The following is a 12,503-nucleotide window of genomic DNA, read 5'->3' on the forward strand; positions in this document are numbered from 1 at the left end:
TAAAAGGTGGGATAACTGTCATCAGATATCGGTGGGCAATTTTAATAATAAGTCAAATATAGGAATAGCAAAAATGCAAAATTCTGATGCAAGCTGAAATAAATATTGATATATGGTCAGGTATTTCATCAGGGGACTGCATCTTGTCAGATGTGTTTCTATACTTATCAATAACAGTGGGAGAGAAGTGAAATAAAGCAAAAAAGATTAAAATTAGCACATTCTCTCGCAGTATGGACAAGGTAGTCCCAACACAGTGGCAATGATATAAAAAAATTAAGGTAAAAATAGGATAAAGCTAAAATGAAATATAAATAAGCATTTCCAGAGTAGGAAAAAAGGTTTTTGAATTTAATGTAGGTTTTAAGTAAATTTGGAAAAAAATTAAAAAAAAATAATAATTTTTTTTTTTATTGTTGGAATTTTGTGGAAATTAGATGAATTAAAAATGTGAATTTAGAACAAGCATGTGGTATAGGGCAAGGTATTAAATCGAGGATGAGGAAGGGATAAAGTAGAAATTAAAAAGGGGATAAAGTAGAAATCATACCTAGCTTATTTATTTTTATCCATAAACTGAAACTACATGTTTAATACTCATGATTTTATATTACATTTAATATATATATATATATTAAATGTAATATAAAATCATGAGTAAAATCAACAGAAACTGATTGCTCTGTTAATTACGAGTGGGATATATTGAGAGGGTTAGCCCTCAACAAAGTCCCTTTCAATATATCCAATTACCTATAATTAACATTATGTACTATACTATTATTACTTTGTTTTACTAATGATTATTTTCCACTAGGTTTGGCCACGGGGGCCGGTATCGGCTATTATAGAGTTTATTGGTGCTTTGATCTACGGGTATAATTTGAGCAAATAGTTAATATACATACGTTCTTATATTTATATAGAATCGGATTTATATTTTCGGACACCACCATAATATCTAACATAATATACTATTAAACAGCACGTACTTAATTTACTTAAACTATTATCAAAAAATTATATATATATATATATATAATAGCTTCATGGCATTAATCTGATCTGACACTCTTTTTCTAATGCTCTACTTTTCTAATTCTCTATTTTTTTAGATTTTTAACGCTTATTTTATATACAGGTAGTTCTCAACTTTACGAGTTAATTTGTTCCTAGCATGCGCTCGTAAGGCAGAAGTCGTCTTCTTCATAAAGCGGGAATTTATTTCCCATAGACATAAGGTTAAAAATAGGGGTTACAATCTCAACAATGAAATTAGTTAGCTAATTAGTTTATGTTTAAACAATGATTGATTTATTGAAAGAAATGAAAACATAGCCTGTAAAATCAAGCAAATTATAATAACAGAGAAATTATTTACGATTTACAAATGTTAAAAAATGTTTATTCTTCATCATCATTGACTAAATGCACACTCGATCACTCATTATTGGCTCGGCACTCGTTGTTTGTGGCACAAGAAGTCGTCTTCTTCAGAAATATTTCAAGAGGTGTTTGTTTCCAAGATAATCTTCTCTTTTAATTATAAATTTCACAATTGCATGAATAAGCATTTTTTAACGGCACACACAAATTGCAACTAACATGATTTGCATGGAGTAACAAGTTTATGACGCTTTAAAAAAGAAGAATAAAAAGAGAAGATTCTGAAAATTTATTTATGATTTTTATACAATTGAAGATTTCAGTAAAGAGGAAACACATTTCACCGTAATAACGTAAAAAACCGCACAATTCCAGCTATCGGTATTTTCGCAAATGCAAGAAGATCGAGTTTACTACCCGTTTATAATTGCTTGCACTAACAGAAAAGCCCAATTAACCAGAAAATGCAAATTGTTTTTATTGTTTTATGGTCGTGACCTCCAGAAATGTGCTTTAGAAAAGTATCACAAAGGTGTTTAAAATTGATTCTTATAACGGAACATATGATAATGATGAAAGTGTAGTGCATTTTAATGATTTGAATTGGTAACTAATACAATTTGCAAGCCACGCTCACGACCTTTTATATGGCCTTACGGTCATGCTCATGACCTTAAAAATGACATTTTAGAGAGATAAATAGCTTAGTTATACAGCCAAAATTTCAACTTCTGAGATCTTGAAATGAATTACCAAAAAAAACAATGTGTTATTGGGTTCACATTACGATATTTTAACAATACGATGGTCGGCTCTATATTTGTTCTAGGGGCAGTTAATAATTAATTATTTATTTATTTGGTAAGTTGATATTTAACTTTATTCACTCATATTAAAGTACCAACTAATTTCTTACATGGTGAGTTAAAAAATAACAGCTATTTTCAGTTGTTTTAGGTAATTTCTAAAACTACTGGTTTTCCCAATTTTCCAGCATTTTGACTATTTTCAACAATTATAACATTGTCAGTTATTTAACCATTAGCAGTTTTTACATAATTTATAGCAATTCCAGCAATTTAATAATCTTGTCTGTTATAGAATTAATTATTGCTGTTTTCTAACATTGTCATTTAATTAATTATTGATTGGAAAAGAATAGCGAAAGCTTAAAAAGCGGTACTTACCTTGAAATTAATCTGCGATGGTTTACTTAGGTAGCGTGGTTAATGTTTACGTTGAATTGTTAAATTGAAAAATTAAAAGGGAGGGAAGTAAGTAAAAGTTGACTGAGTTAAATGGGCGCAAGGAAACAGAGGTGTACACATCCAATCCTTGGTTGTCATCGAAATAAAAAAAGGAGAATAATTAAAAACTATGTAAGTGAATCCGGTGAAGCCAATAGTCTTTACGAGGACTTTCGTTAGTTAAAGAACGTCTTCAGTTGGCAATGTGTGGGGAGAGAACGCGTATGGTATTTTAAGAATAAAAAATTATACTCTCGTGATGCCTTTTTTGACATGTGGGAACTTTAATCTCGAGAGGTTCCAAATTGGGGAAAGATTGAAGGGGAGTTTAGAATTTAGAATTTGGAGGTTAGAGTGGTGCTTGTACCATTCAATAACTAGAGCTTCATATTGAAGTAATCTGTAGCTGGATTTTAGTTTAATGATGGAAATGGCAGAATCGATGAGCGGGTTGTGGTTGTGAGTCTGGGCATGAGTTGTAAGTTCTGTGACAGATTGGTTAGACGTGAGACTATGGAAATGGTAGTATGCACGGGTGTTGGATGTTTTTGATGAGCCAAATTTGGTAGTGGTACTTCCGATATAACATGTGTTGCAGTTTGGTTGACAATTAATAAGGTATATAATATTATTAAGGTCGTTTGTAGAATATTTGTATGTGTCTTTATAGGTGCTGAAGAAGGATCCTAATTTGTTGTAGGTGGAAAAAACAAGGGAGATATCAGTGTTGTTAAATAGGCGTCGGAACTGTCCTGCTAGTTCATTGTGGTAAGGGAGACTATGCGGATGTTAGTTTTTTTTTTGTCTTTGGTTGGGATGTTAGATTTAATTTTATTTTTAGCGTTAAGGATTGTATTTAAAATGAGTTGGTGGGGGTAACCTCTGGATATAAATTTGTCGGTAATATACTGTATTTCATTGTGAAGGTCGGTGGGTGAGGAACTGTACTTTAGTGCATTGTGAATTTGGTTATATAAAACTGCCATTTTAGTGTTTAGAGGGTGATGAGAAGCAAAATGTAAGTATTTACCGGTGTTTGTATTTTTCCTGAAAATTTTCGTATTTAATTTTGTGCCTGTTATATAGATAGTGAGATTAAGGAAATTTATCTGATTGTTCTGTCCATTTCAAGGGTGAATTTAAGTCTATCATGTACAGAGTTAAGTTTTACGAAGAGGTTATTAATAATGGATCTGTTGCCTACTACAAGCATGTCGTCGGCATAGCACATGTATAATTTTAGTTCAGGGGGAAAGGGGTGTAGGATTTGGCTTTCAATGGCGGCTAGGTAGATTTCGGACAATGGGGCCAAAATCCCCAGTCCCATTGGTAAGTCATATATTTGTTGGAAGATTTTTTCGTTGAATCTTTCAATCTTTCCCCAATTTGGAACCTCTCGAGATTAAAGTTCCCACATGTCAAAAAAGGCATCACAAGAGTATAATTTTTTATTCTTAAAATATCATATGCATTCTCTCCCCACACATTGCCAACTGAAGACGTTCTTTAACTAACGAAAGTCCTCGTAAAGACTATTGGCTTCACCGGATTCACTTACATAGTTTTTAATTATTCTCCTTTTTTTATTTCGATGACAACCAAGGATTGGATGTGTACACTTCTGTTTCCTTGCGCCCATTTAACTCAGTCAACTTTTACTTACTTCCCTCCCTTTTAATTTTTCAATTTAACAATTCAACGTAAACATTAACCACGCTACCTAAGTAAACCATTGCAGATTAATTTCAAGGTGAGTACCGCTTTTTAAGCTTTCGCTATTCTTTTCTAGTCTATTAACATGGTACATGAAGATTTCTAAAAATTTCGTATTGTTAATTATTGATTTAATTGGTCTTAAAATAACCAAAAATAGGAGGCACTGCTATCTTTCTTTGTCTTATCATGCTTTCATTGGCTTATATTTTCACAATTTTCTACTATTATATGCCATGTTCTGTTATTTATTTATTTTGTTATTTGCTGCCTTTTTTCAATTTCTACAAATTTAAGCCTTTTTCTAACATTGTAAGTTATTTAATTAATTATTTAATTTTTCCACAATTTACAGCATTTTTCTAAAACTGTCAGTTATTTAATTGGTCACATAGTTACAAAAATTGAGAGGGCACTCCCATCTTCTTTATCATATACCAGGCAGCAATCTAAGTTATAAATCCTTTTAGTCATGTTTATTCCAGTATGAAAGTATTGTTCATCTTCAATTTGTTAATGAATTAATATTATTATTATTACAGTAAACTAAATTTGATTTTCTATTTGTTCTACTATTTCAGTAAGGCTGGTTTATTCTTATTATTTCTAAAAACTAAATTTGACCTGCAATTTAGTAGATTTACTTACTATTTACTTTCTTACTATTTTATTTAGATAGTATGAACCAGAGCTGTAATGCTCAATACGTTCTACGTTGATATCAATATTTGTAAAATAATAAGAGAAGTTTACCATAATATAGTACATAGAACACTTCCGTATGATACTCTCCAGAAATTAAAACAAAAAAATTGAAAATTTTACATTAGAGTAACAAATAAATAAAAATCAATTTAACCCAATTAAAAATAATAAAATTAATTAAAAGAATTTAACGAAAAAATTGCAAAATGATTTTTCTTCCTGAAGCTGAACAATGCTTTTCGACCGTATGTTGTGATCACAGGAATGAAAATTACCGAATAGGGGTGAGCATGAAACTTAAATAGGGATTATTTGTCTTTGTGCATGCGCGTAAAAGCCCATGAATTGGAGATCAGATATGACCAGCGAACATTAACAGAACTTTGTGTAATTTAATTTCTACGGTTTCTGCAATTAATATTCATGTATAATTATGTTGGACACTAAGTATTTTGGCCTCGTTAAATAAAAAAGTATTTTTTTCATTAACAGCATGAAAGGCTAATTCTAACACTGCTGAACGAGAAGCACGAACTGAGGCCGTACGTTGATTAATACGAATATTCAGAGGAAAACGCATCAAACCTTGGTAAGATGAGTCACAATCACTGCAAGAAATGTACACCAGGTCATTAATTTGTGTTGCGAACGAGGAAAGAACTGAGCGATTGTTCAGTATAGTGTGTAATTTCCTTATTTTTAATTGCGTTAAATCGATTTTTATTTATTTGTTACTCTAATTTAAGGTTTTCAATTTTTTCGTTTTAATTTCTGGAGAGTATCATATGGAAGTGTTCTACGTACGAGGTAAACTTCTCTTATTATTTTACAATTACTATTTTATTTTATTTTATTCTAAAATCTTCTATTACATCAGGTATTTCTCTATTCTTTATTGAATTTCTTCTAGTATTCCATAATTTCTTCAATATTACTTCAAACATCACTACCTACTCCACCAGGATCACTACTAAAGCAATAGCTATGCTCTCGGTATATCCAAAGTAGCTCTATAATTTGCTTTTTCTTTGCTTTTGCTTTAAGTACTAATCCTAATTTTTATACCTCAAAATCTATTAGGGCAATTTGAGGGAAACTGAGGGGCTTAGAGGGGAACAGGTATGCTGTGTGTTATCAGACACTCGGCCTAAAACACTGATGGAGCCAATATCTCTCTATTACAGAAGATTTATGAGAAGTCCAGTTGGCCTGCCTCCCTAAAATCCACTCATGCACACCTTCTCGATGGTAAGCCCTGTTACGTCACCTAGGTGGCAACGAACGTGTAGAATGGTTCTCTTCAAGACGCCTGGTCAGCGTGAAGAGGAAAAGACCAAACCCTCCAGCATATGACAGCATGACAAAACAAATGGCCCTCAGTCCCCAGCAGCTTTCACTCCCCCCTCTTACAACAGCAAGAGGATCAGAGTGGAGCAGAGGGTGCTAAGAATCTCTGGGTATGACCAGGCTGCCATGCACGGAAACTGAACTTGGCCTGTTATAACATAAGATCACTCATCGGTGAAGACAGGATATTAGAGCTAGAAAAGGAATTAGAAAATATGAATTGGAATATCATTGGTTTGGCTGAAACAAGAAGAAGAAATGAATCACTTATATTATTATGAGGGACTTCAATGCTAAGGTCGGAAAAAGACAAAACAGCACAGAAAGGGGAACTATAGGAAATTTTAGTGGTGAAATACTTGTGGAATTTGCAAAATCTCAAGGATTGTCAGTAATGAACACTTTTTGCAAGAAAAGGGTGAACAGAAAGTGGACATGAAAGAGTCCAAATAGATTAACAACTAATGAAATCGACTTCATCTTCACTAACAGAAGATATATCGTGAGTGATGTTACTGTCCTGAATAAGATAAATGTTGGAAGTGATCACAGAATGGTAAGATGTACACTTGATATAGATGTAGGAAAGGTAAGGAAAAAACTGACTCGAGTAAATAATACAAAGGTCCTTGAGATAATAGAAGAGGAGAAAAGGCAGTATGTACTGGAACTTTAAGAACTAGTTTGAGCTTCTGCAGACTGCTCAGGACCAAGATATCGACGAGGAATATTACAACTTTCTGAAAGTGATAAAGCCCAAGAAACCTATAGGGAAAAAGAAATCCAAAGAAGAAAAAATTAGTCAAGAAACACTTGTTATGATGAACCGAAGGCGTAAAATGAAGAGCAAGATAAACACTGACAAGGAAAAAATTGAGTATACTGAGTTATGCAAAGCCAGTCAGAGAGGACATAAGATTTAACACAAGAAAAGTAGAACAAGCATTAGAGGAAAACAAAGAATTTAAATCAGCAGCCATGAGCAGTAATACAGAAAGACAAATGATACTGAAACTTAAGAATAGCGACTTATAAACAGCAGAGAAGGCATAATTCAAATAGCAGAAGACCACTATAGAGAATTATACAAGGAGCGAGGGAATGATGCCAGTAGTGGGGAAGATGGATTGCAAAGTAGCAACACATACGACATACCCGATATTCTTCCTGATGAAGTAAAACATGCACTGAAGAAAATGAAGAATCAGACATCCCCAGGGGAAGATGAAGTTACTGTAGAGTTGTTAAAATTGGAAAGGAAGAGACATAACACAAAAACTGGCAAGGCTCTTCACAAAGTGCATTAGAAAAGGTGTGATGCCTAAGCAGTGGAATAATGCAATCATAGTTTTGCTGCATAAGAAAGGAGATAAATCAGAAATTGGAAATTATAGACCAATTAGCTTGTTGTTCACAAGGGTCATTACTAACAGATTAGAAAGAATACTTGAAAGAACTACAAGTTGTTCACAAGGGTCATTACTAACAGATTAGAAAGAATACTTGATGAGAATCAACTGAAAGAGCAAGCTGGCTTTAGGACAGGATTCTCAACTATGGATCACCTTCATGTAATATCACAGCTAATGGAGAAAGCAAATGAATAAAAAACAACATTATGCCTGGCATTTGTGGATTATGAAAAGGCATTTGACTCTATAGAGCATAAGGCAATGTTTCAGGCACTGGAAAGACAAAGCACAGATACCCCACATATTATGATTTTGAAGAAAATATATGAGAGTGCTACCTCCTTTATTAGACTAGACAAAGACAGTAGGAAATTTAAAATTGAGAAAGGAGTTCGACAAGGATACACAATATCTCCGAAACTGTTTACTGCTGCCCTTGAGGAAGCTTTCAGAAGATTAGACTGGTCGCAGAAAGGAGTAAATGAGTATTTAAACCATTTACGATTTGCAGATGATATTGTGGTCATAAGTCACAATCCCAAAGAATTAGAGGAAAATCTTAATCAGTTATGCACAGTTAGTAAGGATTTTGGACTAAAGATGAATATGGCTAAAACAAAAGTAATGATGAATAAGTATGCTACAGAAAGGGAAATAATGACTGAAGGAGCAGTAATTGAAAAGGTAGAGTCATATACTTATCTGGGACAAGTTATTAGCTGTAATAATGATAAATGGCTGGAAGTCAAGAGAAGAATAAATTTTGGATGGATAGCATTCAGGAAATATAGTCACATACTGAAGAGCAATATCCCAGTTTGTCTGAAACTGTAAAATAATGAACCACTGTATACTCCCCACCATGACTTATGGAAGTGAAACTTGGGCACTCACCAAAAGAATGGAAGAGAAGCTGAGAACTACACAGCGAAGAATGGAACAAATTATATATTGGGAATCAGACTGTTAGATAAGAAGAGAAACACATGGATTAGGCAGGAAACTCAAGTAAAGGACATTCTTATCAAAACTAAAGAACTAAAATGGTCTTGGGCAGGACACATAGCTCGAAGATATGATGACAGATGGACTAAGAAAATAACAGAATGGTACCCAAGAGGAGCTAGAAGAAAACCTGGAAGACAAAGGCGGAGATGGATAGATGAAATTCATGAGTTTGTGGGTAGTAAATGGATGGCCAGTGCTCAAAACAGAAGGAACTGGAAAACTGCTGGAGAGGCCTTCATCCTGCAGTGGATTGAAAATGGCTGATGATGATGATGGGATACTATAATTATCCTTACTACTCTTCCTCTTTGCCTAAAATTGGCAAAAGCCTTTCCTTTTCACTACATAATTATTTTTCATTAGTAAATCTAATTTAAGTTAGTAAATTTAATTTAAGTAAGTAATTAGTTGGCACTCACTTTCATTATTTTTGATTCATTTCTATCTGTCGGGCTAGCTGTTATTCCACCAGTTTGCTGCTAAATTTAACATAAATTGCATCTATAATTTTAGAGTAGTTGAATATATAATTTCAGTAATATCAACCTAGTCATACTGGCAAATAGCCAACAGAAACAGATAGACTTAGCCAATTACTGATACGATGTATTGAGTGGTGCTAGCCCTATAAAACGTACCATTCAATGTATCCTTTTATCAGTAATTAGCTTCATTATCATTTTATTATATATTAATAAATATATTAACACATTGAATGCTGACTACGAGTTAACTTGGACTGACTTGCCTTTCAGGTGCAGCTATGAGTATATTCGTAGTAAATATGTACAACTGATGGACAGTCGGCTTGTGGGATAAGAATGAAAAATCAACCACGGCGTCAAAAAACAGAAGTTATTCACAAAAAAAAAAAAATTTACTTCACACAAAGAGCTAGCTTCTCTTAGTGCACCGGACAATAACAGCGTGTTCCGTGGAGTTTTTTATTTCTCGTTCATGCTCAACACGGCTTAGTCGAGTGTGGTTTTTTTTTTCAGTTGGTGGTATAGCCAATTGAAATTCTAAATAATGAATTTTAAGTTCAGACCTAATCTTCTTGGAACGTTTAGAATTTTTTCTCCAATCAAAGATTCAATGTAACTTTTTTCATGTTACGGGTTCCACCAAAAAATGTCCGAAATTCAGAGAGACGGAAAAGGATATATGCATTATGCATATATATTTCTGTAATATATAATGCAGTTTTTTTCGGACATCTGATAGACGTCCTGGGATTGCATCTATTTTAACCCCATGATGGTTTTTCTTAGCACTGAATAATACGACAGTATTTGATCCGATCGATCTATGAACCAGAACCGTACGACTCGTCGAAAAGCTCTTCAAATTCCGAGTCACTCATATTAGCATAGAGCTCAAGCTCTTCTTCAGTGAGTGGTCTCTTCTTATCCTTGTTTTAGGTTCTTAGATAATTCCCGAATTTAACAATAATAAGCGTTTTTTATGAATTTTGGCGATGAATATATATTATAATTTGGGATTTGAATAATTTAACATGCTTAACTCAAATTGGCATGGAAGAGCAGTTTACCCAAATAAGCCTTGGCAGTCAACGTGTTAATTATAGGGTATAACAATGAAGTTCAAAAACTTAGGTAAACTAAATACTTGGCCTTATGCCTCTATAGGTATACTTTTACTCTGAATATCTATATTCCATATTCTAATTAAATTTCATTTGGCATTTGATTCCCAGGGTATACTGCTCAATAAATACTGTAATATATATATATATATATATATATAGGGGTATGCAAACAATTTTTGATTTTTGAAGGGGTCCGTAGATTCAAAAAGCATCCTCACCAGAAGCAACCTAATCATCATTTGGAAAATTTACTAACCAGGCAAGCATGGACATTAGAGAAAAAATGTGGATGTATGCCATCCCACTGAAAGTACACATTTATCCAGAAACAAGTTTCTTTTAGTGGAACTGCATCATTCATTAACAATTAAGGATAACTCTGCTCATAGTATCACTGAATCTATAAGGTCCAAATATTCCATGAGAGCAGAGTCATATCCAAACTCTGATCCCTGGAAGGTTAATCACTAAATACAGTTTTAATGATTCTTACGACCATTTAATTTGAAATTTGTTGTATATGACCATATGATTACACTCAAAAATCAATTTTTTGAGCGGTACTGTCAAAAGAACAGTGAAGCTGTGCTTTTGACAATACTGCTCACAAAACTGTGCTCATTGATCAGAATCATCTTCCTGAATTGCATGACAATAGCACAAGTATGAAAGGACTGGATTTTTTAGCATTTCTATATTACATTACACCCACAGCTTTCCCTATTAATGTTGTGGACAATTGCAGGTTCTTTAAACTTATCACAAAGGATAAGTTCTTCAAATTGTTAGTTGTTGGACACTGTTATCCCATTCTGACATTTCCATAGCTCGGAACTTCTTTAAAATTTCCATGCTTCCGGTACCATTTCAGAATGAACTTCCTTTCTTCAAATGTTACCTGATTATCATTCTTCATACTAAATCGGTCACCACTTAATCTATAATATAATGAAAACTTATTAAAAACATTCTTTATTTCAGCTTTAAAACCAACAACTTTTTATTCAAACTTCACTCTGTCCACAAAATGTGCTATTTTAAGTGTTTGTGTATAACTCTGATTCACCTTGTATAAAGGAAATGGTTACACAAATTGTTGAAAAATTTATTGTTAAAAATGGTTACACAAATCCTTGAAATTATTATTTTAAGAGAAAGAAACTAGCATTGATTTTTAAATTTATCTTACCTTCCAAGAACTCAGTATCTTTAAAAGAATTTCAGGATCATCATCTAGCAGTCTTAGTTTTAAAGTGTTTTGAATGAATTCTGCATCTGTCTCCTACAATTAAAAATTTAAGTTAAAAAAAGGCTACAAAATATGATATTCCACAAACAAAATTATAAGTACATAATTTTAATTTAATGCAATTTATTGCAGACTGTAAAGAATGTTACTTATATTACATTACTTCCAATGGAATCTCCCAACTTCTCCCAACTTTATAGGAAGATTCCATTACGGAAATGCGTAACATTTTTTTGTAACAATATAAGCACACACAAACTGACAATTTATTAGATAAATATAGCTTCATGTTGAAAAAATGCTGCAAGTTAGGTCAGAATGTTTGTGCCTGCAATTCTGCCCAGGAATCACAGGAGGGTGCATATGCTGAAAACCCCGAGGGACTCTGCAACAAGGCTTTGGGGGAGATTTTTATTAGCATGGCCTACACTTGTAGGTGGAAGGAATCTATTTTGTAGAGACAGAATACATTCGAATAAAGGTAATGCAGGGGTCTGGGGAAATTTCTGGTTAGGAGGGGTAACACAGGTACTGTTTATCTGACAATAAATGTGTATCTGTGTAACACTTGTACATATTTCAAGAGTTCTTATTTATTGCTGCAACAGCCAATATTGGCAAAATGATCTGAGGGCAGCAATTTCAAATGGGTAGAAAGCTAATTGCATTAGCTTCCTGCTTATTAGAACAACTAATGCTGACATAACAGGACTAATGGAAACATGGTGCCACCCAATAATTGGGAATGATATTTACTATGGTATGCATAACGTATCTAGTAAGACAGGGAAGATAGAAGAGGTAATGAAATCATGATTCTTATCAAA

At 33.2% G+C, this 12,503-nt stretch overlaps 1 protein-coding gene across 1 annotated transcript in view; it reads right to left on the reverse strand.

Moving 5' to 3' along the window:
* Positions 1-12,503, reverse strand: part of l(2)k09022 (HEAT repeat containing 1 homolog l(2)k09022) — a 447,482-nt gene that overhangs the window by 320,900 nt on the left and 114,079 nt on the right. Inside the window, exon 11 of the mRNA XM_090374601.1 lies at positions 11,617-11,709. Coding sequence (XP_090230727.1) covers positions 11,617-11,709 — 93 coding nt within the window. The remainder of the gene's footprint in view (positions 1-11,616; positions 11,710-12,503) is intronic.

The sequence above is a fragment of the Mastigoproctus giganteus genome, chromosome 5 (genome assembly GCF_048544385.1).
Source record: "Mastigoproctus giganteus isolate SK-2022 chromosome 5, ASM4854438v1, whole genome shotgun sequence".
NCBI lineage: Eukaryota > Metazoa > Arthropoda > Arachnida > Uropygi > Thelyphonidae > Mastigoproctus > Mastigoproctus giganteus.